Genomic DNA, 27980 nt, shown 5'->3' on the forward strand with positions numbered 1-27980 from the left:
AAGTTTTACTTGACTTTGACCTCCTTTCCAACTTTCTGTGTCACTTTGTTTTGACTATGATCTAAAGACATGCTCGACTGCTCTCTATCACATTGCTTGAGTCAGTCTTGTCCCGCCATATGCAAACAATATAGGGGAGTACTCTGTACTCATTTTGGAGTACTTGAAACAACCCTATCTGTATCTATTAGTCACACTTCCAGTACACACCTGAGTAAATTACATCCCACCCAAAGCACTCTGTTTCCATTGGAGTCCAACGCAGAAAACTATCAAATACATTCAGTCTCACCCTCACATAAGAGCAGTTAGTGCATTCATGGTCAAACGATGAGAGAAAGAAATTACTTATTAAAAAAAAAACAGCGACACTTTCTTTAAAAAATGAAAATAAAGCTAGGATAACGATGATAGTAATTAGAATGATAAGATACAACAGATTGTTAATGATGCGGATGGTATAGTTATTACTGACAACAATAACACAGTTAAGTATATGCAACAGCATTTAGAAAAGAAACCAATAAATTAAAATTAACATGTATTAAAGCTTGTTTTTCACAGCACAATTTAGAAATGATATATATTTGTGTGACGAGAGACCACCATTCCTTGTTAATCACAGCTTTTTCTCTTTTTTTTTGCATAAAAGGTTAGGGTTAGGGTCAAGTCCTGATTGAAAACATTTTTTAAATCCTCTGGTTTGATATTAATTCATCTAAAAGGTTTTCACAGGCAAGAGTTCAGTTCCGTTTTTGTTGTCTTGGGTGTACACTAATAGCTCCTCGTCGTTGCAACACCCTGTTTTCTTTTTTTCTGCAGCAGGGATGGTGGTGCGTATTCTTTTTGGGGGGCTTTCCTATGGCCTCTCCCCCTGAGTTAGGATGAGGTCACTCCCCCTGCCAGAAGACCCTCCCCCGCTGCTATGTCGAGTCGTGATTGACAGCTTTTCCTCCGTTCATGGTGGGAGTCCCTGAGCTCTTCCTGGAGCGGTGCTTGTCCTCTATCTCATGCATTGACGGCTCCCTGTACATACACACTGTAGTGGGGAGGAGGAGAAGACAGGAAAAGAGAGGAGGAGCTCAAAAAGGGGACAATAGAGAGCAGATGGAAAGGATGGATGTGGAGATAGAGACAAAGTCAAGTGTGAAGCTGGGGGGGGGACACTTTCACAAGGCAGGCAATTTGGGCCTTGTAAGCACTATTTTGTCTCATTGTTTGAGAAGTCACATGGGATCAAAAGGAGAAGGTTAGAGGGGATGTTGTAAGAAAAATGAACCAACACCAGCTAAAGAGATGCATGGAAATGAATCAATGAGGGTATTCTTCTTGATCCTGACATAAAAACAATCAAATTTAAAAAGTGGATCAGCATTTTGGGTAATACAATTTGCATAGAGCTATGACAGGATCAATAGCACTGTGTGTGGTCGCCACTAGCAGCCACGCTTAACTGAGCACCTTAAAGGCTGCAGATGGGGAGCCGCCTGTGTGGCTCTTTTAAAAAAAGGGACAATGCGCAACCACTGACTTAAGACTTGAATTGTTTGTAACGGCCGGCAGGGATTGTAAAAAAGAAGTCCAATTTAATAGAGGTCTGTAAGAAAATAATGCTACTGCTCACCTGATTTATTACCTCAGTAAACATTGTAAACGTGGGTTTATGGTCTCAAACGCTTTGAGTGTTCTTCAATACAGCATGATGTTTATTTGTAAATGATGGCACCATTGCGAGTAAAATGCCAAAATCAAATATTAAAAACCATAGTAAACAAATCAATAGGTGACTTCATTATGACTCCATCCACGTCTGTGGTTTTATTATTATTTAGCATACAGACATGAGTACTGACCATATTATTGTGAATTAGCAAATTCCTACGACTATTTAGAAATACCTTTTAGCTTCAAATGTGTACATTTGACATCATGCGCCAACCCTAATCCATAAATCTGTCCTTTATCTTCAGAGCACTCATTTCAATGATGGAACTTTTTGGAGGTTTAAGAAAAAGAAAGACAACAAATCACAGTAAATGCAAAGGACTGTCATATCTATAGACCATTCCTTCCTAGATAGTCGTCTGCTTTTTAGTGTCCTTTGCAGGGCTTGGTCGGATGAAAACAATACTTGATAAAGCAACACTTTGTATCCCCTTTGAAGGCAAGTGAGTTTTAACCACTGAAATACTTAGTTAGCCTGGATTAAATGGTAACTCGTTTTCATCCAAGATGTCATGTAGAATATAAAGTTCTTTGGGTACCTTCTAAAGTAATTACCATCATGGTACACTCGAAGCGCATGCGTAAACCAAAATAAGAACACTTATTGTTGTTTACCGTTCCAAAACATCTCATACCTTCAATGGGCCTCGGCACAAAGTGTGACGAGGGCTTGGTTTTCTTGACCCGGTTTCCTTTCATGACTTGTCCCTCCTTGGTGAGGCCGAGGAACCAGGCCCGGCCCGACTCCTGCTGACGGTACACAGTGGACGAGTAGATCACATAGTAGTTCTCGAAAACAGACTCCTTGAACTTGCACTCAGGTGTGAACATCTCCTGCAGAAAAAGAAAAGAGAGACAAAAGGTTGTATGAATCAATGTATATACAAACAAAATACAAAATATTGTGTTTATATCCGCATGAATGCAGACATAACCAGCAACAAAACAGAAGGATGATTATAATTCATTCTCATTTAAGGGTGGAAAAAAAAAGGAAGGCTGTTGCCGTTTCACTCTGCCAATATTGGCTCTCATCACTAGCACGTGTACACTGCCAAGGTCAGTAAACATACTGTATTCACACACATACAAACACACACACACACACAAAGCTATCCTCGGAATCTAGGAATTGATAGTCTTATTAGACTAAAGTTGGATAACAATGAAATATTGTTATCTCTCTGCTTCACTATCAGAACAGCAAGACAGGGAGAAAGTCACAGGGGACACACAAGAGGTGGAGAGGACGAGGAAGTTGGGAAGAAGCCAGTTGTTTGATACACTGTCACTGACACCCCTAGCAGATTTCAGATGCCTTCATCTGTGAACAACTCCCACTGTGAAGCTTTGAAAAGGCTGTCACTCAAACTAGAAGAAAAAAGTGTCCAAGCATGCAAACATGTTTTTTACTTTTTCTCATGCTTGCACTCCGATACAACTTTCCAAGGTGGTTGAACCACGAAATGCAGTACACTTGCCTCAAGAACTTACAAACATCCACTAGTGACCAGGGCCTTAACTTAAATGAACCAACTATAAAGTCAAAATGAACGGGCCACGGTAGCTCTTTGAAGACAAAGGAGAACTATATTACTGGCGACTATATTACTAAACATAACTAGACATGAACTACATTTAACCTTTAACCTTTGTCTATCAATGTCATTTCACTAATTGTTTATTGTAAAAATGTTGATTTTGGCAGTCCTCGCCCAACAGGAAGGAGCACCCCAGTGTATCCGAGTGGTTCCCAAACTGGCACACACAGGCAGAGGCATTTGACAAATACACACCAGTAAAACAACACAAATGCACTTTTAACAAATACAACTGCAGACAAGGTGTAAAAATAGGGCACAAAATAAGGTGGACAGATTTGTGACTGCTGTAAAGCGCAAATCAGATGACTACTGTTACAGCTGAAAACAGACGACGATGCCCAAGGACATATAAATAAATATAACAGGGCACATCTGTACAAGCACCATGGTCGGCCAAGAGGGGAGACCCCAGCAACAGTGTTTGCACTTGTTGTTTGCACAGAAATAGTGTGAAAGTGAGGCATATGTATGAATATTCAGTTGAGTTTGTATATACTGTATATATTATGCAATTAAGAGAAGAAAAGAAGGAACAATCCCCTTGTAGGTGATCCTATATCCTCGAAGGGGAACTCGACAGAAAAAGTTTGGTTAGCTAAAGGACTCTGTGTTTGACCGCTCGTTTACAGGACACGGCAGTGTAAAGGACTCTGGGAAGGTGAGGGCACATGGTCGGCTGGTCGGGCTGTGTCGGCCCACAGACGTCTCTGGCTCTGTGCGCGGCACTGGGGGTCACAACGGCCCTGTCTGGCTGCCTGTGTGTTTATGTGTGAACGTATGTGTTTGGGTGGGTAGGGGGCAGACAGTGATACATTACACACTAGAGGGCTTCGTCCCGGGCCTCATCTGTTTGGAGCTGAAATCAGGCCCGGTGCTCTAGAATCTAAGCCTTCCCAATCATCCACTTGGCTTTGCTGACACGCAGCAGAATCCCCATCAAGGACAGTACTCTGTCACTGTCCATGGAGCGGCTCGGAGCAGTTTAGGAAGCACCCTGGCTGTGGCTCGGCAATGATTAGGGGTGGAATGTAAGTGACTTTGAAGCATTTGACAGAGTACCTTGTTTGAGGATGACAGAGTGGAAATATGAGGTGAAGAGACACGTTCTGGGTCTGCTGATTAATGGGCTCCTCTCAATGGAAACGCGTGATCCACGGAAACACATGCGCACACGTACACAGAAAAACCTCCCCCAGAAAAGACACAATCAACCAAAGTTTGAGCCGCTGTTGTTGGAAAGACGTGGCGCATTACACTTATTTACATTCTGTGGTGATCTGAAGGAGAGGAGGGGGGTGGAGGTGGAGGGGGAGCGACTTGGTGGTGATCCTGAGCACAGGAGAGTGCCGACTCTCAGGTATGAGGGAGCCAAGGATAAGTACAGTGAACAAACACTGTAGAGCTGGGGACATATTATAAATGTTTTAACCGTTTCAGCCCACAACTATTTCAACAGTGTTTTGCCAAATACTCCCACTCACCGCCAGTGTTACCATTGTGGCAATGACTTGATGAGCAGGTCCCCACTTTATGTCGGAAGATTTAAAAATCAGCTTAAGTCCCGTTACACACACGCACCTGTTGAGCGCTTACAAATGAATCTTTAAGAGCACCGTGACGGACACTTCACGTCACCTTTTGGACAAGCCCAATAAAACAAACGCAATCATATTAATAGCATTGATTATTTGACCTCTACATTTTAAGGAATATAAACAGTGTGTAGTCAATTTTAAGACAAACCTTAAATCAAGGATTCAAGGATATCAAAAGATTGTCTTTACAAAAACTGCTATGTGGATTTGATGCAGTGATGAGCCCTGATCAACCCACACGGGGGATTCATCGGAGAAACACTGTGGGCGGGTGTCATCTCTTTCTCTGGTAGTCTGGAGCTTGTTGCCACACAATGTCGAACGCATCAAGAACCGACAAAATCCAAGACGATGCAGCACGCTCACACACATACGAGTGAGGTGACCCTTGTGTTTGTGCCTCGTGTGCTTTAGGGGTTGTGCAGGATGTAGAATGAAGCACACAGTGAGAGAGCGTGAAAGCTGGCTTGCCAACACATCTGGGTTGAACGGAAAAGCCAATACCTCTGTGGGAGGAGGGAGGCAGCTCTCTGGCTCCACGTGAAGGAGCTCTGCTGCGGGCCGACAGGCATCCATTTGACTTTGGAACATAAGCAGGGGATACGCCTCCACCTGAACATGAGCCGCAGAGCCTGGTGTGTCAGAGAGGTCCGTCCTCAGTGAGAACTCACAGTCTGCCGTTGAACTCCCGGGGAGCTCATTATTATTCTGGGGGGGGGGGGAGGCTCATGTCGGGGCTTGTACTGACGTTACTTGAGCTGAAAAACTGTCTCCCTTTTCTAGACGACCCCCCCCTCCTCGCCGTTCCCCCGTTCATTTGTTTGTCGTACTCTGAAAGTCAATCACTTCCGGTGAAGGTTCTGTTCTGTCCTTCCCTAAACTTCCCCTGGAGAGGACATTCATCACGTATCATTTCCTGATGCTCTTTACTTATTATACTTTGTTTCTCACTTCACCTTGGGAGCTCTGCGTTTAGCAGCACCTCTGCATACACATAGTCTTATAATGTGTATGTACACTACACTAAAATTTCCCCCCCAAAAATAATCAATTAGTTTTCCCTTAATCCAAAATGTCTTATTCGGATTACACTTTTGTCAACTGGTTCTGTGATTACAAGATGTAAAACAGTGAGTGTGTCCATGAAGAATCACACCACCTTCAAATGTTGTGTTTAATATGCTGATCAGCGTTATGATATTATCATACACATTTATGTATTATATATTATCATTCAGCTTTAAAAAGTTATCTAAACTACCATATAAATCTTAAATCTTAATAACTAATCGGGGGAAGCTCTATTATTTATTTCATTTAATAGACCAGACAGTAAGGCGACAAAGTGATAAAAAAATCCACAAAAATACCCCATAATAAAAATGTTAGTTGCAGACAAAAACTCCCACTTCACACAGCCTTAACTCAAGTTTTACTTCAACGCTCCAAACTTCTCCGCGTCGTCTTTGTTCCAGACGGAAGGATGAAGAAGTGCGATTATCATTTGTCACCCAAACAAAATCGTAAATCTCCCATTGACCTTCCGGACTAACTCCCTCTCAGTCGTCCCTCTGTGCCTTAAGTGAAGTTTTTACTGCATCGCATTATTTATTTTTTCCCGTGACACGAATAAGAAGCAGTGAAATTAGTAGCCAATTGACCAGTTGAGCTGTGTGTGTGTGTGTGTGTGTGTGTGTGTGTGTGTGTGTGTGTGTGTGTGTGTGACCATGGACAGAAAAGCCTCGGTGTGTTGAATAGATAAGACAGGTGGGTGGATGCATAGCACAGAGAACAGTAGTTACAACTGTGCAGCAAACTAGGTCATATTGAGAAGTTATAAATAATGGAAGGGAGCTCTTCATTGTAGATGCTCAGCCCCCGCTCACTTCATCGGCCCAACACTCCACACAGGCGTTATCACCCTGCTCACCCATTGGCCGTATCAGCTTCCAACCTGCAACGGCCTCAACGGTGAGCTCTGCCCTCCCAGCTAGGAAAGCCAAGCATCATGTGATACCTGACACCGAGATGAAAGACTGAGAGAAAGGCTTCCCAAAGGTGCGACACTGAAACAGTTCAGAATTATCTCCCATTTTCTCCCCAACAAGTCAATGCAAAGCAGCAGGGAAGAGAAGGATACAACAACAAAAAAAACCAAGGGAGTGTTTGAGGGTTAGGAGGACATCTGCTTGGGGGAACGGCATCAAGACACATCTCGGCTGTCAAATGTGCGACGGACAAAAAAAAAACAAGCAGCGACAAACCTTGAGGGGAAGAAGAGTCTAACAGAGACCTTCAAGGAGAGAGAGGATATGGCATAAGGGAGGGATGAGTAAGGGAGAAGAGATAAATAACAGTAAAAGTAAATGTGTAAGTCATGACGACGATGAAAGTGAAGGACTTTCGAAAGGAGAACATTCCTCATTTCAAGTCCTCTGGCAGCACGCCGTCCATCACAAATATGCTCTCTTATTGGTAAATGAATGCTGCGTTCTGCCCACGGCCCGTGCTTCACATGGGAGGAGCCGGACCTCCTCCACGTGGACCGAGTTCATTCAAAAATGGACTTTCACATCTGACCGCCCACATGTTGTGCCTTCTGACCAACAGTGTATAGAAAGTCAAGTCAGACTGAAGAGGGATGAATAATTATCATAAAAAATGATGCTTTCATCCAAGGGGTGTTTGGGAGGTTATGCAGCATCCCTCACTCAAACTATGTGTAATAAGTTCAGACTTTCCTTTGACGTAGCTGGGTGGGTGGAGGGTTATTATACGCCTCAGTGCAGAGCTGGTGCAAATTGTTTTTGCATTTGTTTATGAGCCCCTAGTCGTGAATGAATCCGTCCTTCTTGGTGAGTCATAACAGCCTGCGCATCTATCGCACGTCCTTCTCTCAACTTTTGAGTTAGCGCACATCAGTGGAGAGCTTGTGCTCAAGTAAATACTGAGCAAGAGACTCTCGCTCTCGTTTGACTTCTTAAAAATGTGCAGCACACTCTCCTCGTCTGCTTCAGAGTGCTGTCTTATCTCTCTCTCTCTCTCTCTCTCTCTCTCTCGGCGGATATGACAGGCTCTGGCTTCACTGTGTGTCCTTCACGGATTCTTTCGCCACCAACCTGCGTCGGCCGAGGTCGGTGGGTAACGCAGCCCTGCCGTTCTTTTCCATTTTCCGGGGCCCATGAGACTGACGGTTATATAACCATGCCAACTAGGGATATATCCTATGCCCCCCCGCCTCCCCCCCATAGCCGTCCCAATATATCTCCCACTCTCTCAGGCACAAACACACACACACACTCTATTGTCTTCACAATATTTGCTCCCCCGCTGAGTCTTGAAATTAGTTTTGCTGCCCGTGTGGTAAGGTAATTCCAATCTTTTATAGCCATGCAGTATATTTGACATATATATAAAATGAGTGGTTACATAACGACTCTCGGTTAGTTGCCGGTAAAAGAAGAAGAGGCCATTTTTGTGCTGAGCACTGAACTTGATGTCAAGTTTAATGTGCAACATGCACGCTGGTGCTTTGACAACAACGAGAGGGGAAGAAGCGCTCTACAGCAACACAAAGGCGCATCCTAAGAGCTCTTGAATAGAGGCGAGATGAAAGCGATAAGAGTCTTTCCTGCAGCGGGATATTAAACGAGACAAGCAACACAACAAAACCCGACACGTATAAATGAACAAACCCACACGCTGGTGACGCACACGGCCGTATCTTACCGATCTGTAGAGCATGCCCTCTCCATTCATGGCAATGTAGAAGCCACTCTTCACTCCCTGGATGGCCACCACTCTCAGACCCACAGGAATAAGATTAAACAGGGCTGCAGGACGGCCAGAGTGGGGTTAAGGGAGGGACGGACACACACAAGAGGGGCAAAAGAGAGACATCAGACGTTAACAAGTACCCACCTACCTGAACAGAAATTCATGCAACGTTTTTCAAAAGAGATGAAATTACATACGAGGTTACCACAGATTCATATGGATTCATAATTTTGCTAAATTAAGTGATTGTTTAATTAATTATACATACCCATGTAACTTTTTATGAAACTGCCGTGGTCTGATTGGACGTGGCATCGAACATGGTAACGAGCTGATCCCTTTCCAGCACTTGTCAAATAATACCATGCACATGACCCACAAGTCAGATTTTATTTGATTCATTTATTATTTGACTCTTCTTTTCTATCGCCGGTGAGGACTGTGACTTCCATCTGCTGAAAGTGTGAGGACACTCTTTAGCCCCTGTAATGGCGGGATGATTGTTCTGCAAGTGGCGATGGGGACTCTCGGATAAAGCTGGCTGGGACGAGGGGGGGACGTTGACAACACGGGTCTGTCCCCCGCGCGGATTCAATTTCACTCGATAAATATCGACTCGCTGCTTTGGCCTGCCAATGGTTTAACTCCGCCATTAGCCCCCGAGTACATGTGATACACACCGGCCACTCTTGCAGTTTTGTATACCCTTGAGGGAACAGATCTTCGGGATAGGCCGACTCGGGCAGAATGTGACTCCATTGGCCCCTTCAATTTTTTTTTCTATCTTTCTTTTCTGTCATAAGTCTCTTCTTACCCTTATTTTCTGAGCGGCCATACTTGCAGTAAGGGCCTGAACGGTGGAAGGGAAAAGAGGCATATATTATGGCATGCTAGTCCACCATTTTGCTATAATTATAATGTACCCTGCTCTCATTTGCCAGGCATAACAACTGATAAAGGGCTGTTGTTAAGCCGCACTCTCTTCTTTTTACAGCTCCCGCGGTTGATGGATTTTATAATTACTACTGTTAGAGTTCCAGATTGCTATTCCTCTTCCTTGTTATCCTCAATCTTATCTCTCGGCGAGAAAAGAGAGCGACTGGCATGGTGCAGAGTCGAGAGAAAGGAAGTGCATTGGATGTGAGGAATACTGCCGCAGCGGGATAATAAATCCTGCAGGAAAGGTTTAGAGAAACACTGAGCCAAACTACATGGGCCAATGGCACGTCTCCAAAACCAGAGGGAAATGAAGATCTGAAGATAGGAAAGCTGGTCTATACACAGATCAGTTGTTTGAGGAATTTGTTCTCATGGAACAGTCCAATTAGTGTCTTTGATCTCCTCCTTCATGCCCGGGTTGATACTTGAAACTAGTCACAAGGTTTTCAACAACCACAAACAGACCTGGAGCATCAGAGCACAAGTGTGAACTCCGGATCCCGCAGGCATTTTATAAAGAGCAATATATTTCTGGAGCTGCAGCGTGCGCAGGTAATTAAGGCCGGCGATCATCTGATGACAGTCAGATTAATACCTATTTAGATTTGAACATGGGTGTTAGTTAATTGAATGGTGTTACACAGGCCCTGCAGTTAGTCAAGCAAAGCACTGCCAGTCATGCTCACCACTAAAGCGGTTTTTGCACAGTGACAAATCGATTTTATTACTCTTCACAGTGCACTGAAACGTTCAGGTCGAAGAAGTTTTAGGATTTAAGCAAGGCAGAATTCCTTTCCCTTTTTGTGCATTTCTCCAGATAAATTGGCTATTGGCTGTGCAGGTGTGACCTTGTTTCATCACTTGGTGTCCTCCAGCGCAAGTACTGTCATGTCTCCTCAATCCCATCAGTTCCCCTAAACCTTAACCTGAAAATAAATGACTGTGTTGCATCTGCAGTTGTGGAAGATGCTGCGGGTCAGAGAGTGGAGTGGTTCAAGGGTGAGGGTGATCTATTATTCAAAAAATCCAGTGGGGCAATCAATAGCTCAGTGCAGGACCTGAATTCTGAATCTTCTCCGACCGTCTCTTGGTCACTGTTTTAGTTACTATTGTCTGCATGTTTCCTCTCAAAACACATTCCTCCTCCTGCACCTCTGGATCCCGCCTGCTCCCTTTCCGTGTCTTGTTTCGGAGCATCTCTGAGCCGTTGGTATCTCACATAGAGAATTATTCATTAGGTAGAAACAGGGAAGGTGGTATTTTTAGTTTCTTCTGGCTGAATTATTCACTGCATTCCTCCATCCCGGGGACCGCGGGACTGCTCGACAAGAGGATTGCCTCCAGGTGAGACAATCCTCACATACAACAAAAAGCCAGAAACCCTTAGAACACAATGGAGGCTCCAAAAAACTACTTTGTGCTAAAGGTGCACGGGGGAAATGCATTACATACATGTTTTTCACTTTTATTTGGTTCTGGAGTACCAGAGATTTATCCCATTGTAAAAAATAAAGACACGATAAAGCCATCAGTGACAAGAGTAGATCTTTCTTTTCACCGCATGACTGCAACGGTCCAGCAGCTTTAGCTCCAGCTTCCTTTAGGATTGGCAGCTTGTTTTGGAGAAGGTCATGAGATGTTGCCTGTCTGGCTGCACTCCAGACTGGAAGTGTTGTCATTATTTGTCGACCGTTCTCCGCCGACACACATCCCTTTCCTAGGAAGCTGTTACAAAAGCCGGTGTGTAATGTTTTAATACATACAATTTGGCTTTTGTTTCTGTGAGAGTGGAAGGTGGTGTTAGATCTTTAGGGGGTCGATTCCTTAGAGACTATTTATCCACGAGAGGTCTAATACGGAAAGTCGATGGGTGGTGAAATATTGCAAAGACGTGAATATGGGGAGGATCTGTGTCACTACGAGTGAAGCTGTGGGGCCACAGTGGGTGTGTTTTTCCCGGAAGGAATTTCTGCTGTGTTAATCGAAGAAGCTTCTGAGCCAAATCAATCCAAACAACGTGCCGCTTAAAATCATGCAACGTTTGGTTTGGAAGCTTTTTACTTAAAGAGACAACACAAATGTAGATTTTTCAAGATTTTTCTATGACAAAATGTATTTACTTACCATGAAAGGCATACTTTTGGCTATAAACTACTCTATACATTATTACATTATGTCATTGCATAACAGAAGAAGCTGCAAGAGAGCATTCTACCTTGTTGTGGAATATAGTAATCTGTAATAATACTCATTTTAAATGGATTTTGGAGTGCTTTGTTGTGTATAAATGTAAAATGATAAGGCCCAGCTTTATTAAAAGAGGTAATAGATTAAATAACCAAGTGACTCATTGTCTTTGAGTGTTTCACTCACTGTTGTCGCTGTTCTCGTCCTTGCTGCCGTCGATGGTTCCATCCGGCTGCATCTGCAGGTAGAAGCCCTGCTGGCTGAACAGTCGGGTCACGATGCCTTTCAGCTGCGGCTCTGGAACAGACACACACGCAAACACACACGCACACACACACACACACGCACACGCACACACACACACACACGCATACACACGTACCGTCGGCCGAGCCACAGCCCCATCCCCACCAAGAATATGTCAGAACAGCATCCTCAACATTGTGACAGAAACACCTCTGCTTTTAGCTAAGTGTTTGCCCTCTCACTGCTCTTCACATCAAGAGGCTCAAAAACGCTGACATGTTTTACCGACACACGTTTCACTGAATCAAAAGGTAGAGTGTTTGATTAACTAAAGATGGAGAGTACCAGCAGAACGATAACAGACATTTCACCCTTTAGATTTCTAAATGCATTTACCTTGGCATATTTCATGTTGGATTATTTAAAGCGTTTAGACAGGTAGGATTCAAACACCGTAATTCAAATAGAAATGTAATAAAAATGTAACAATTACACAAATCGTATTGTTCTTATGGCAGAGTCCAGCCTCAGGAGTTGCCTGCTAACTAAAAACACTTAGAGCAAGATCTGTTGAATACCAATAGGACTCTGATGGACAGTTTGTAATGAATCATCTGTCGTACTACTTAATCCCTAAAAATGGCTGTTTGATGGGAAGGCCTTAAGAATGACAACACCAACAGAAAATCAATGAGATACCTTCTCACAATGTCTTATTGTATCCATTCCAGTAAAAATACGTAATAATATGTGGAAACTATTAATTTCATAACGTGTGTACTAACATGCCAATGGTTTCTTTATTTGGTATGAAGCAACTGTGCATTTTGGAGTTGATATCGCTGGCATTCAATGCAAGTTTTTAAAAAGAACATGTTTACCCACAGGATACTGGCTCTAATTCCTGAACATCAAGAAACTGACCTAAAAGGGTTTTTTTTCATCGCAATAACCCTAAAATGACCTACAGTTTGAGGCTGTGACATCTGGCTGCTGACCAGGGTTCACCTCAAAGCTCTCCCAACTTCAAGGGAATGGGAGTAAACGAGGACTCTCTGCCCCAATGCCAGGAAAAAGGTGTGAAATGACTTCATGATGGGAAATGTACGTGCACTCAGGGAGGTCTTTTGATTCCGTGGAAAGGCAAAAGTCAAAGTCAAAGGACAGCATTAGCAGAACAGGACTTGGGTTGCGGCCTTTGACAGGGGGACTCAGGGTGTAGTAAAAGACGAGCTAGACAGTAGGAATGTGTGACCATGTTCAGGATTTTTCTTACGGTATTGGAATCATGAATCACTGAACTGTTTTCAGTTTCAGTTTTCAAAATCTCTTCAAAAAATTAGTGATCATGCAGTCCAGTTGGGCAAAAAAAAAAAGAAGACATTTTGTTCATTCGTCTTTAACAGTAACAGCAGATCAGGTCTTTACTTGAAAGCGGATCACTGTGGTAATTATCGCGGCATATGCCCTTATTTATATTTCACAGAGGAAAAGTGAGAGCCGGGTTCACCTCAACAGTACATCATCCTGACCATCAGTCCCTGATTCACCTACTCCTGGGATGGGGCCATCAATTCCTGAGACAGGCCCTTCATCATCCATCACAGGCGTGAGGAGTGTGTGCGTGCGTGTGTATTTGTGTGTGTGTGTGTGTGCGCGCAATTACATAGAAGTGTACACATCAGTAAATCACACGTGATAACTACACTTCCATAAATTAGGACTTCGACGTGGGCACGAGCCTTCGCTGACGGCTCATCAGATACAATCATTTAGCAGAGAGCTTGTGTGTGTGTGCAGGTGTAAACAGACGTCAGAATTTACAACATGTGTTTGTGGTAAAATAAATGTTTTTAGAGAAAGTTTTTCAGTGGCAACATACAGCAAATCATGTGTGTGTGTGTGAGTGTGTGTGTAAGCCATTAACATGTCAATAAATTTACTTCATACCAATACAGAAGGACAAAAACATTTATGTATGTCGACAAATGGCGTCATGACCATGAAATGCATAATGATCATCGCCGGATCATCCATGGATCATCACATCCATGGACACCGAAATACACTGTTAAAACCTCTACTACATTTACACAGCTGCACTTAACACACATTTACAGACACAGAACAAGTAGCGAGGATAGAAAGGACAGAAAGACTGACCCGACATTGACTGACGGACAGAATGAGGCAGAAACCAAATGAGAAGTGGCAGAGCCCAAGACAAAGATAGAGAGGAGACAGAGGAGCGACAAACAACTGGAGGAGAGCTTTAGCTACGAGAAAAGCAAACGAGCACGAAATTAAGCTATAAAAATTCCAACAAAGCCACACAGAAGGAAGGGTGAAAGAAGAAAGAACAGATCAGCGAGGGAGAGGGTCCTCGCCTATCACGCAAGAGTTGAAGCCCCCCCCCCCCCCAACAAACCACCCTCTCGCTCTGTCACCCCCACCCCCCCACCCCCAAACCACCCTTTTCCCCACCTCCCCCCGCTCCCTGGCCCGAGGGGAGTCGAACATGGGCGCGAGATGGGGTGGAGACGAGAGGAAACACAGCACACACGGATGGAGGCTGAGCTACTGACCTAGCCTGCAGCCCTTATGGGACACCTGTGGAGGTTTCGAGGGTGCATCTTAAGAAGTAGGGGGGGGGGGTGAAAGCGGGTTGGGGGGTGGGGGGGATAGAAGGAAAAACAACAGTCTTTTAAACAGGCAGAATTCATTAATTCTCTCAGCGTCTCGGCTGTTTAAATGCAAATATACGGCAAGGCATCGGTGTAAAGATAAGGACCATCAGATAGAGTGAACACAGCATCGGCTCGGTTTGGGCCGTATATATGAGTCCGGTGAAAGGAGGCACCTACCTGCACAACACTGTCTGGGGGCCTGACTGCTTATGTTGTTATTCTGACTTTCTATTTTTCTCACTGGGACTGTTTTGTCTGTCTGATAAGACTGTGCGACATGGTTTCAATTGAGTCTGGCTGGCTGGGTGGGTGTCTGTCTCCCTTCCTGCCATAAAGAAATGATGTCGCCCTGTCTGTCCTCCTGCCTCAGTCCCGCCGTTCACCACAGGCAGAATTATCTGGATTCGGGGAGGGCTGGCGGGTGTGTGCAGCAGGATAGAGCCGAGGGAATTAAAAAAAAGGAGAGGGTCTATGCCATGGTAGTAAGCACGGCGCCTATGTCTATCAATACAGCCTTAATCACTGAGGCTGTTCCTCCCGTCACTGCAGTGAAGCTCTTTGGTGGCAAGAAACATTTACCATTAAAACCTTTAATCTCAAAAGAGCCTTGGTGCACTGCGGTGCCATTTACCTCCCCTCTGTACCACAATCTGCAGTCATACGGAATTATGAGATTTTAAGCGGCATTTATACGTGTATTCAAGTTACATGAGTGGTTTCAAGGAGAGGGGGGGGGGGCAGCTAAAAAAGTGTGACAAATCAAAGGCTTAGAATTAGTATAATTAAATACAGCTGTGGCAACCCAGCAGCATTTTTATATTTTATTTTTATTTTATTCTCCAAGGTAACTAACCTTCCAATACACACAGTTTGGGGGGTAGGGGAGGGGGGGGGGGGGGTGCGGTTGGTCTACAGACAACAAGAACACCTAAAGGAACAGGTGGATATTTTGCACCGCGCAGAAAATCCACCTTCTCCTCCCGGTTCAAATGGAAGTCCTTGACTGCAGTATAACTGTCCAAAGGAACGGGAGGGGGGGGTGTGGGTCGATGGGGGGGGGGGGAACCAACTGCCTCGCCGAGTCCTACATCACACCTAAGTAAGAGATAAAAAAAAAGCTAAAGCACTGACCTGGTCGCCGCCGAACGGGTCTCTTCTTGCCGCTGCAGAAACGGACTTTGCTGAAGACCCCCAAGAAATGCCTCTCGCAGATCGAGCGGGGGTCTTTGCTGGGGCTGGGTCGACGTTTCGAAGTAGAGACCCGGTCGCTGTTCGACTCCCTCGCCTGGCGTTTCTGCCGGATCAGGGAGCTGGCGATCGCGGCCATCTCCCCGAACCGAGTCTGACAACCGAGAGCCTATCGTTCGGCGGCGGTCGGATCTTGGTGCAGCTACTTGGCGAGGAAAAAAAAACAAACAAAAAAAACGATTGAGACGATTCTGTGTTTGGCGTCCACGCGCGTTTCAGCCAAATGTCATCCTCCCGAGCGTCAACGCGCCTCCGACGGCCACCTCATGGGAGGACGGTGCAGGGAAGGGGGGCGGGGGGGGGGGGGGGGGTCCACTCAGGGCTTCGAATCAATGAGCGATCGGATATGAGGCATAAATGGCCACATGGGCCAACACGTGAGCCGCGGAGAGATGCAACAGAGTTGTTAAGTGTATTTATAGTTTGTCATTGAGGGCGGGAGGGAGGGGGGGGGGCGTCTTCAGGTATTCCAGGTAAGAAACGCTGCGTGTGACTTGGTAACCTCCATCTGCACAACCAGCCTCTCCTCGGGTTTCACGACGCCTGTTTAAACAATTCACGATAACCCAAATCCATGCACGTGACGCTCATGCGTGATAGGAGAAACGATCCGAACTTTTTTTTTTCTCCCCCCTTTTCTTCAACAAATGAGTTTCCTCCCCTTAATTCATGACTCCGTTCACGTCGATGAATGACACCGTCAGCCGCCGGTCCAGAGACGAGGTGGAGGGGGAGGACGGGGGGCCGGGGGGCCGGTGCATGAAGTCAGATGCGTGAACCCAGTCGCACAGTCGGTTCCGTCGAATCGGCAGCAGAGGCTGCGCTGCGCGGATGCTGCAGAGGTGTGATTTAAGGCTGCGTGGAGGGATTCTCGTCTGCAGCCCAACAATGAGTTGCCGGAGGGATTTTGGATGTATATCGCACAAGAAGAGCCGGAGCAAAGAGGATCAAATTAAAGATTACTCCCAGTGCGTCCTGGTTGCTGTCGGTGTGTTACATCGCCAAGTGAGAGTGGACGGTCGCGGCCAGCTCCCCTCTCTCCCTCTCTTATTCTTTCTCCCCCTCACACTCTCTCTTCCTATCTCTTTCTCTCCCTTTTTCACACACTCTATAGCCCCCCCCGCCCCCTTTCTCAACTCTTTCAAGGTTTGTATTTGGAATTTTGTTGGACAAGATCAAAGATCCATTGAAAATCATTTGAAAATATAGAAAATGGAGGTAAAGCAAATGGGAGTTTTTGTCCTTAGTGTGCACATCCAAAATGGGGCGGATGATCTCACAACTGTCTCACAAAAATCGGAAAATTGGAGCTAATTATTTTATTTTGTGAATGGGACGGCGGGGAGGTCACGTGAAACTGTAATGAATGCAGTTTGCATAATCAGCTTGGGCTTAATCTATACGTAGGGAACGCGAGCACGCAGGAAAGGATTAGCATCGACAGGTCTCAGCACAAACCCCCAAAGCGAATGAAGACCCAGCCAGTGACACAACACATGGATATGATTTATGGTTTATCGACACAACATGGGCTAAAACTAAATACCATTTTCAACCATGGCACAATGGTCTTCATAAACCATATCAATTCTTAGAAAACTACCCAAGAGTCAGGAGAGAGTTCGGGCATGCACGGGCATAAGCATGATGGAGAGTTCTGCTTGTGTTTCTTTCATGAATCAGTTGTTGGAGACAGATACCAACCAATCGATTGTTAAATTCATTAAATGGTTCTGTTTGCATTGGAATGCAGCAAATGGCTATACGTTATGGTTAACAATGAGATAAATGCAAAACTCCTGAAATAATGTCTCTGTGCACTTGAGCATATATGGTTCATGTCTACTATGGGCTCGAGAACACAACACACAAACTCTGAGAGGAAGAACATGTGAGTCTTCGGCAGCAGAGCAAAGCTCTCTCTTCCCTGTGATGAAGCTGCATGAAACATTTAAAGGCCTTATTTCTGGGACTGTGTTTGACATTCTCTCTCCAAACTGAACCCTCAGAGAGAGAGAGAGAGACTTTTCTTTTGACTGCGCTGTCTGACCATCCCTTACATAAGATTTGAATATAATGGATAAAAGTGTTGGATGTGAAGCACTGGAACCTTTGTGTGTTTCTACGTGTGTGTGTGTGTGTGTGTGTGTGTGTGTGTCCTGAGAGAGAGATGGAGGGAGAGAAGAGAGAGATCCATTGTGAGAAGAAAGAAAGCCAGATAAATAGAGATCCATGGCAAAATACAAGTTTATGAATCTAAATCTTATTGAACTGCCAGTGCAGAGTAAAAGCGAAAATGCCACTCCAGCATAAAGAAATATCAATAACAACTTCAATATTTCATTCATCCTTCAAACGTCTGGGACGTGTCTACTTTCTGTTCCCAGAGTCAGAACTAAACACTGAGAAGCAGTGTTCAGTTTTTCTGCTCCTGGAAATTGCCTTGTCGTTGAAATGTGCTATGCCAAAAAATTGCCTTGCCTTTAAACGGACATTCAGTAGCTTGATATACTCCATCATTTGAATTGTCAATTCAATTATTTGACACCATAAAGGTTTGCTAGTTCTTCAAAAGGCAAAGTGTTTTTTGATTTTGTCATTTGAAATGCAAAAAGCCCCAGCATCCCCTGTCGCCCTCCATCAGGGGCCACCACTGGAGTAGCATCATGCTCAGAGTATTTCCTACACAGCTGCTGCCCTCTAGTGGGAAATGAATGAACCACAAGTAGAGTTAGAAAAAGAGAGAGAGAAAGAGAGAGAGAGAGAGACCTGCGGTCATATCCATTCTCTTCAAGATCATCACTCCAGCACGTCCTTGAGCTACCACACAGATCCTGTTTACTCACAATAGCTGGGGCTAGTTTTCATCGTATAATGTGTGGTAAACAGTGTTGCCAAGTCTGCAGGAGGCAAAGAGGAGAGCTGTGAGAGATTAAGTGTGATGCTGTGGCTCACAATGCTAAGTAGCACTTACAGCACCAACACAACCCTCATAGTTAGTGTGATATGTGCTGGAACAATACAGATCAGAGGCAAATATTTCTAATTGTACATCAATGAAGAAGATAAAGAGATCTCATAATCAGTAGCTAATCTTCCTATTTGTGAGCATCAAGCCACAAAACTTGTCAAACACAAGCTGATGACAAAGAACCGGTAATTAAGACTTTAAAGAAAATATTCAATCGATCATACAAAATAAAAAAACGTGTGATTTAACTAAAAAGGTTGCGTGCACATCGCTCTACAAAGACATCTGCATTGATCTAGTTTCAAAGATGTTCACACTATATAAAAAAAGTTCCTCCCAAAGTTGATTTAATAAAACCCCGTTATTATAATCTGAACAAACACACAGAAAGTGACAAACATTACCACTCAGGAGGAGAAGGCTTTGTTTCCCTCCCACCAGACATCCAGAATAATGTATTTAACTTTAACATAAGACAGGCCAGGTGCAGACATGACACTACAGAGGAAAGCAGGTGCAAACATTTAAGCCAGCTGAGAAACATCTTTCGCCTAAAATCCCTATGGGGGATTTGGGCACAGTGCCTGGAGAGCGATAGAACACCTTTCTGCTCTTCCCGCTTTGCATGATCTTTTGGTGACTGATGCAATCAGGTTTCCAGCCGAGATTAAGCCAAGGGTGTCATCATCCATCTTTGTCTGTTGACTGAGTCAATAATCAATAATGTATAACCGATGTATTATAGAAAAAGTCAATTCAATCCTCAGGCACTTTTTAAAAAAAATCTACAAAGGACGCTGGCATCGCGAATGTGGCTCTATTCTGAAATAACGTGTCATAGTTTTGAGCGTACTGCAGCAACACAGTGGAACCCCTCGTTAGGAGCTCTCTCAAAAACCTCAAGTGAAAGCCGAATCAAAATAGAAAACAAAGAAAACTTGTGAATGATTTGGCAAGTTGAAAAACATAGAACAAACCTCAGACGAAGCCTGAATCACAATGTTTGGAATGAGGTCATGAGGTTCATCGCCACGAGCAGATCTGCAAGTTAAGGACTGCTTCATAACTGAGCCCTCCAGACCCCAGTGTGCTTGCTGCTTTTGGTCCAAGTTCCTCAGAGGAGTCAACTGTGCTTAATGGAGTTTCTAATTTTCTAATTGTCTGCCCTGAATGTGCCAGCTGCTCCAGGTGAAGCTACTATAGATTCTACAAACTACACGTGACAACGGGAATGGGAGAAGGTGGTGCATTTGTCTAATATCAGAGGGATGTTTCTTTATATTTAATGACTTTGGAGGTGAAGTGTTTTATGAGTGAACAACAGCAGCATTGCAGTGAATTGCGGAGACATGAATAGAGGACATGGCAGGCCTATTAGGCGTTTTGCCAAAGTGTGTGAGTGCAAATGCGTGCATGTGTGTGTGTGTGTGTGTGTGTGTGTGTGTGTGTGTGTGTGTGTGTGTGTGTGTGTGTGTGTGTGTGTGTGTGTGTGTTATCGACACTCTCTGGATGTGTGGCAAAGTGAGTCACTTTCAAAAGTATAGTCGGACTTCCCTGGTGAGGGTAAATGCAGCTCCTATTACGCCAGGTTTAGTAGCATTGCATTAAAGAAGTTGAAACCTAAGAGTACTGACAGTTGGGTAGAGTTTTAACTTAATATTTAACTCTGTCTTTTCAGAGGAATCCTCAGACAAATCATAAATCATATAAGCTAATTTGCTCTGACATTAAAAGTTTGCCAGCCCCTGCACCCGGAGTACTTCTGGCATCGCGCTATCCATGGTGCTGAACTGTGCCGTTCGTCTTCGGGCTCTAAAACCAAGCTGGCTCTCCAGGGCCCCCTGAAGTTTCATGACTTGATGCTGAAAGCCAGCAGCCATATCCCCCCTAAACACACACACACACACACACACACACACACACACACACAACCGGGGACAGACGCGAGGGCACAATGAGAGGTTCTATCCACTGCAGAGTCGAAAGATAAAACTCCAATTTAGCCCCCACCCATTTCTTTCTTCGTTTCATCACTCAAGAGAGAAAGCATGCAAAGCGAATGTAGCTCGTGAAGCTATGGTGCTAAACGTGTTGTCTCTCACCGTCGGGGATAGTGGTCGACTTCGATCGTTGTCCACAGAAACACTGCAGCATATGCGCTCCTTTCTGAAGGAATGGCCTCAGAATCCTCATTGATTTGGGTTGGTGGGAGCCTTCCTCAATCCAAACAATCGGACAACGCTATGACAACCACGGCAGGGTCAGGCAGCATAGCGTAGCCGGCCGGCCAGCTACAGGCTCACGGTAGCCCTCCAAAAGCCGGAAGGGCACAGTCTGCAGGACAAATTACGCTAAAACCAGGCATCTTGAGTGCTCCCTCCCGCCCCGCCCCCCACCCCTCCTCTCTCTTTTTCTCTCAGGCTCCCCCCCCCCTCTCTCTCTGGCTAGCCTCTTCTCGTCCACCGGCGGTCCTTCGCGCTCTGCACGGAACACTCTTCTTCCGCCACGGAACGCAACGCACGGACGTTACAATGTGCTGTCAAAGGGTACACCCCTCCCCTCCTCCTCGGCCCCTCTCCTCTCCTTGCCGGCAGCGGACGTATTAGGAGGAAAGTAGATAGGAACGGGAGAGAGAGATAGAGGGGGAGAGAGAGTGAACGCATGCCAAAGTTGAACTGCAGAGGTTAAGTGACGTGCCGGCCACGCGCGAGGTAACGCGGAGCGGACAGTTGGAGCGACGAGCTGATGGCTGCACAGATGTTTAAGTCCAGGAGCCAATTTTTTTTTCTTCAGTTTTTTTGTCCTATTTTTAACCCCAGATCCTTAGGGAACACGCGGGTAACGCAGTGCGTTACGTCAGCTACGAATGACGTAGCGAATACTACGCGATGATAGTCAACAGCGTTCACCTCTGTGTCCGACCAGTGCGGCAGATGCGCGTTCACCACGAGGGCATTACCAGCAAAGTGAAACAAAATGTCTCTCCTGATAGGTCTCCTTGGTGCATCAGTAACCGCTATGCACGGGATTTAAAGGGTTAATGTGTGAGATGAAGTGGATCAGAAACGTATCCCAATGAAGTAGGCAAAAAAATAGTTTTCACTTGTTGACATTCAACATAAGTAAAAGTAGCAGTAAGACACGGTAATATGGGGCGCCGTTTGTCAAATGTTACACGTTCGGACGCGGAAGGTCGCGCAACACCCCGATGCCCGATGGTTTCACTGGTCATCAAAGTGGACTGTATGTGGCCCCGTACCTAAAATTAGTTTGATACCCCTGACAAGAGCTAATTGATACGGACTTGCCATCTTGGCTTACTGCATGAATTACCGTAAATATTGTATTGTTCAGTTGTCATGTCTAACATTTGAACTCAACATTTAGATTTAACATTTAGATTCAACATTTACATTTAACATATACATTTAACATTTAGATTTAGATTTAACATTCATACATAACATTTAACATTTATACATAACATTTAACATTTACATTCATATTTAACATTTATATTTATATTTAACATTTACATTCATATTCAACAACTTTGTGTTACTGCCAAACATTGTACTTGGAAAAATTGTTGCATGTATTTACATGATTTTGTCTCTAAATGTTTGAAAAAGCGACATATAAATATTGTCCTGCTTTTTATTTTCATATGATAATGCTAAATGTACCAAAACTGCGCAGGATTTTAGAAACTTTAGATTTTAGAAGGGAAAATGTTATGTAAAAGTGCATTAAAATATCATAAGCACAAAAGAAAACGTTGGATTATTATTACTGATATTTAATAACAAATGCTGCACATATGCCTATAGCATTTCAGTGGAGTATAGTCAAGGTGGAGATCATTTTACTTTTTAAAATAAATTATTAATCATGTATTTAATGTTGGGACATAATCGAAACAACATCATTTTTTAACATATTTCTTTCAATTAAAGAACTTGATCTTTTTTCGATGGTTAAAGCTCAATAAATTAAGCAAAGTATTAATCAAATATTAATGATGAGACAATTTATTTGCACTTTAAACTGTATTCAAAGGAACTTTACACGTGGTAAAAAATGAAATAATAAAATCTGGTATTTGATGTTTGGTACAAACTATACACATCTATAAGTATATAAAGGACGGTAAAATTGCTTTATAATTTCAAAGGGGATAGTATCATGTACAAGAACAATGAAATAGAATGAAAACAAAAATATAAATGCTTTATTTTACCACAGACCATGCACCTTCTAAAATTAAAAATCATTCTACTTTTGAGAAAGAAACAAGTGAATTTGATCTCACAACATTACCCTTTTAAAGCTATTGTTCGATACTTGAGATCGGCAATAAGACTAAATTGTTACGCCATCACATAAAAACAACCCTTTGGAACTAAACTTAGATTAATGCGTTCAGATAAGAAAAACATGACTCTATTTATACTGTGGGCCATCTACACAGAGAAATCCTTAGCGTTCTCCGGTGTTAAAAGTGTGTGAAGTGCAGAGTTAAAATCACACTGCAAAAAGAGTCATTTTCAAGTGTCAAGATCAGATTCATTTGCAACACTTAGTAGAGTTAAATTAACTCTTTGATAGGATTGAAATGTAACTGTATAGTGTCACTGTTCTTGGTATAAGGCTTAACTCCATGTAATATGGCGCATGGATTGGTGAGGGTGCACTAGAAATCACAGGGTTGTTGGTTCAAACCCTGTCTTATCCATGTTCCATGTCAAAGTGTCCCTGAGCAATACACCCAACACTGAATTACTCCCTGGGCTAAAATGTAAACACCATGTGTTAAAAATGCAACATAAGTTGCTTTTGATAAAAGAGTCAATTTAACTCTCTGAAATTTGCTGTGTACAGTTTAAGGTCTTCTAAAGACATGTTTTTGTTTACTAATCAAGATCAACATTTTGGCCCAGCAAACGACACAAAGCAAAACTATGTGCGACTGTACTCTGGGGGGTGCCATTACATAAAGCTCTCAGATTACAATAACAAGCAGAGAAACTGAGATTTGACCATGAGGTAAAGAGAGAGGATGTGAAGAACCACTCGTCCTAAAGTATTCAGAGTCACAAGAGAAAGCACGACTGTCTGGATGTAATGTGTGGAACATTGCTGTGTGTGGGACAAACAAAGATCATCGTGCACAACCTTCTCTGCAGTGTTCATTTAACACATCACTGCACTTAAAGTACAGATGTCTTATGTTTTCTTGCCCTCATGTCACCTTGCACCTAATACCATGGGAACATATACCCTCACTATGTGTTGTATACAGTACAAAGTATACATGAAGGGATATTTCAGGTCAGCAAAATGCTTTGACAACAGCTTTCATGCAAATAAGGAAAGGTCAGAGAGGTGTAAAGAGAGAATAGGTGGAAGGAGGGTTTGAGGAGGGAGGGAGGGAGCTGGCATCCGACCCAGAGTCACAGATATCACTCCCCTTAAAGAGAGAAAGAGGATAAAGAAAAAAAGGTGGCATAGAGGGCACTAAAATGCTTAAAATAAATGCTAAAATGCAATTCATGCACAAATTCTACTTTATTTTACTTAAACTCAGACATGAACTGAAGATGATGAAAATGATATAAATCTTTATATGTAAGAGTTCTATATATAAAATAAAATAAATCAAAATAAATATAGATATAAAGAGTTTAAAGGGACAGCACCCCCTGTTGTTTTTTTGTAAGAAATCAACCGCATCCCCAAAAATACAGCTTTGGAATAGTTTAGATTTCAGTTGTAAATTATCCCCTCATCCAATCACACATATCTCTTAGTTTCAGACCCCATGAGACACCTCGTAAGTGACCTGTCTTCATTCACTCAGCGTGTTTTCATAATGTCTTGCATTTATTTGAGCAAACTCAGATCTGTCTGTGATGACACTGGGGAAAGATGCGAGACAAGCCAGCTCTCATTTCACCTTCCTATGTATTGTCTGTCAACAGAAGCAAGGTTAAAATGTTCACCTTGTAAAGAGATACCGGCTTTGAGTCGTACTGCAGTATGACATGTATTGTGTAGAAATGCATCGCGATTGTGCTGATCAAAGGTTACGAGAAGAAGAACACATAAAATTCCATGTCTGCGGATGTATACATTGTCAATTAAAACCACATTTTAAATTAGATGTTTAACTCAGTTTAATATAACTTATAGAATAAGTTAATTTTTTTTAAAAGAAGCAGAAATACAATCTACATTATGTACAGAACAGTGATGTTGACCAACCTTTTTAAACATCATATAAATACATTTAAAATACAGCGTATTGATAACTACTTGTTAAATAAGTGCATATGTTACATTACTGTGTGGATGACTCAGTTTTTTAAAGTGTTTACAGCAGAGCTGCCCACAGTAGAACTGATCATTACAAAACACGTGAAAAAGGCACTCGATCATTTAAAAGCTGAAGTATAAAGAGTAATGTTATGAAAAAGTATTTTGGTGTACAACACTACACCCAGTGTGTTGTTTACTGTTCACCATTAAATTCTTAAGTACCTTGTGTGTGTTACTGACCTGTTTGTGGGTCTGTTTTGTCAAAAGTACATAATTGTGGTTCTGTGATGTTATGATAGACACTACACTCAGATTTACACAAAAATGCACTAAGAATCTGAAACATCGCCAGGATTTTGGCGGAGTCAGAAGTAAGTTAGATGTTTCGCACATAGGCAGAAGAGATATTGTATATTTATAAGAGCTTTCTAGTTTTTCACATACGGAAAAAGGTTTTATTATTGTTATTGTTTCGTTTTTTTCAGTCCTGAGTGTTAAGGCAAAGAGAAAAGCGGAACTTTGAGAAAGGAGAAACCATAAAATTCATGTAAGAGCCATGAATGTGAAATATGTGGAGATGTGAGAGGTGATGAGGAGACTGTGGGAAGGTAGAAATGAATCAGCAGCGCTGAACAACTGTGTGCGGCAGCTTAAAGTGCGCACGAAGGATGTCACATACGACAGACCACTAACTCTGTGAGAAATGTGCTTTGTCCACTTTATCTTCTGTGCATACAGTGTGATGGGCACTGTGATTGAAACAAGCTTTTGAGACAGGGGAACTCTTCAAGAAGAGGCATCAAGATCAGGACCCATGTTAGGCCCTCGTTAGGCAGTTGCTGTAATGCATGATTCCGTATTCCCAGACCGGTTGGACAAATGCATCAAAACAACAGGAAAGGGGAAATAAATGGTTTAGTATCCTTACAAGATACAAGATACACTGAGAGACAAATACAGAGTGCAGGCTCTTGGTCTAAAGGATACAAGGTCACATGGATGTAATATATCAAGTGATCATTGGCTTTCTTTCGATTGTGAATATCAACCCTGATTTGATTCACCTGAATTGTATTGTCATAATTGGCCTGGAATTATTCATGTTTTCATTTATTTTTCCATTGCTTGAATGCACATCTGGCATGAAAAACGGATTTGCCAAACGAAGGCTAAAAGCCTAATTCTATTCGGATTAGACCAATCTATAGATGCTCCTATATGAAACCAGTATGCAAACACAGGGATCTGGTGGCAGGCGTAAAGAATACAGTGGAATCAATGGACGAGGCCGTAAACTCTGTGTATATAAGAAGGGGTGGTGGGATTTACAGAGACGTGAGCCGCCCCCGACCCCAAGACTTCCAGATCACGCTTGACTGCAGCATTTCTGCTCTTACTTTAAACTCTGGGTAAAATAGATGAGGGTGACTATGAGGGAGGAGGTTACCCTACTTAAAGGAGGGCACTGTGTAAAAAGGGTGACATCCTTGCCAGTGCAACATTATACGATGCTGCCAACACAAACACACACACACACCAACATTTACTATGTGTAAACATGCAGAAAACTACACCCTCTAAATAACAGCCTCTACAGCCTTTTAGTTGGAAAGCTTTGTCAACAACACGCATGCTGATCGCCGAGGCCACGCAGCGTGGAGTAGCACCATTTATACAGCCGACCAAAAAGTGGAGTCAGCTGTTTTTGTCTAAATCAGCTGACAGCACCGATAGCAACCGATAGAAACAGTGAGACGTTTATACCTCGCGCGAGGCTGGGAGCGAGGACCAATGTTTGCGTAAGTTGCATATCATAAGCATTTTTTAATGTCTTTTTTTTTTAATGGGTCAGCATTGTGGACTGATATCTGCCCGGCCGGTACGATTGGCCGAGCGGAGAAACCTCACTACTAAAGCCGGGGTCCAGCAGCATCAGCATCGCGCTGCGGCACCGGAGCATGTGCGGATGCGGTCGGTTTAACGGCATCGGGAACATTTATCGCCACGGCGTGTTGGACATGTGTAACATGCATATAGGGATTTGATAATACGCGGTGTGACGCGCGGCACACGACGGATAACGCCGCGCATCTAAGTGCAGAGCAACTCCGTCCCATATGGTGCGCTGCTGCACACATACTAACAAAGTTGAGGCTGTTTCGCGTTCCGCAGTCTGCCACACAGACAAAAAAAAGCAACGATGACAAGCTCATAACTTATTCATATACAAGTTCCTTACCGGCGTTTTTATCCCCCATGTCCCCTTGCGGTGCAGAAGTTGACGGTGTTGCCGATGCGCTTGGAGGAGGTGCGCGCTCGCTTCTTCAGTCGGGACGGCAGAGCCAGGAGGGAGGCAAGTTCAAGTGAGAGATAACAGGATGAGCTCCTTCTGGGACCCCCTCCTCCCTAAAAAAAAAAAAAGCGACACGGGATGCAGAGCCCTTCGTGTTCGCAAGAGTTTCTGAGTAAGGTGCACTGAGGGCTCAGGTAAATAACGAGGGAGGGCTGGGAGTGTGTGTGCGTGCGTGCGTGCGTGCGCGTGTGCGTTTGCAGGGGTGTTCATTGATGCAGGAGTCCAGTAGATGTTTTTGTCACTGTTGGGCTGAAACATTGCCAGTTTTTCATTTCCACAACCAGCGTTGTGAATTATCATCACGTGTAAAGCCCGATCCATGTTGGGTTT

General features: G+C 43.7%; 1 protein-coding gene across 4 annotated transcripts; it reads right to left on the reverse strand.

Annotated features, from left to right (window-relative positions):
- Window positions 1–44: 44 nt before the first annotated feature.
- Window positions 45–27712, reverse strand: fgf12a (fibroblast growth factor 12a). 4 transcript variants are annotated; one of them, XM_037457194.2, is made up of 6 exons: window positions 15892–16279; window positions 14659–14706; window positions 12014–12124; window positions 8654–8757; window positions 2361–2559; window positions 45–1039 (listed from the first exon to the last, which is right to left on the reverse strand). In XM_037457194.2, the coding sequence occupies exons 1-6, from the start codon at window positions 16085–16087 to the stop codon at window positions 924–926; spliced, it is 774 nt and encodes a 257-aa protein (XP_037313091.1). In that variant the 5' UTR covers window positions 16088–16279; the 3' UTR covers window positions 45–923. The 4 variants fall into 4 exon arrangements, with proteins under 4 accessions (XP_037313091.1, XP_037313094.1, XP_037313093.1 ...); XM_037457197.2 differs by lacking the exons at window positions 14659–14706; window positions 15892–16279 and adding an exon at window positions 27537–27712; XM_037457196.2 differs by lacking the exons at window positions 14659–14706; window positions 15892–16279 and adding an exon at window positions 21082–21373.
- Between the last annotated feature and the right edge of the window lie 268 nt (window positions 27713–27980).

The sequence above is a fragment of the Pungitius pungitius genome, chromosome 15, assembly GCF_949316345.1.
Source record: "Pungitius pungitius chromosome 15, fPunPun2.1, whole genome shotgun sequence".
Lineage (NCBI taxonomy): Eukaryota > Metazoa > Chordata > Actinopteri > Perciformes > Gasterosteidae > Pungitius > Pungitius pungitius.

What these genes read in the sequence shown, in the direction of transcription:
- fgf12a (XM_037457194.2), bottom strand. Translation starts at nt 16,087, where the DNA reads ATGGCCGCGATCGCCAGCTCCCTGATCCGGCAGAAACGCCAGGCGAGG. An exon ending in AGGGCATGCTCTACAGATCG is followed by an intron (nt 2,560 to 8,653) that starts GTAAGATACGGC and finishes CTTTTTCTGCAG; the next exon opens with GAGATGTTCACACCTGAGTG. An exon ending in TGTGCCGAGGCCCATTGAAG is followed by an intron (nt 1,040 to 2,360) that starts GTATGAGATGTT and finishes TCCCCACTACAG; the next exon opens with TGTGTATGTACAGGGAGCCG.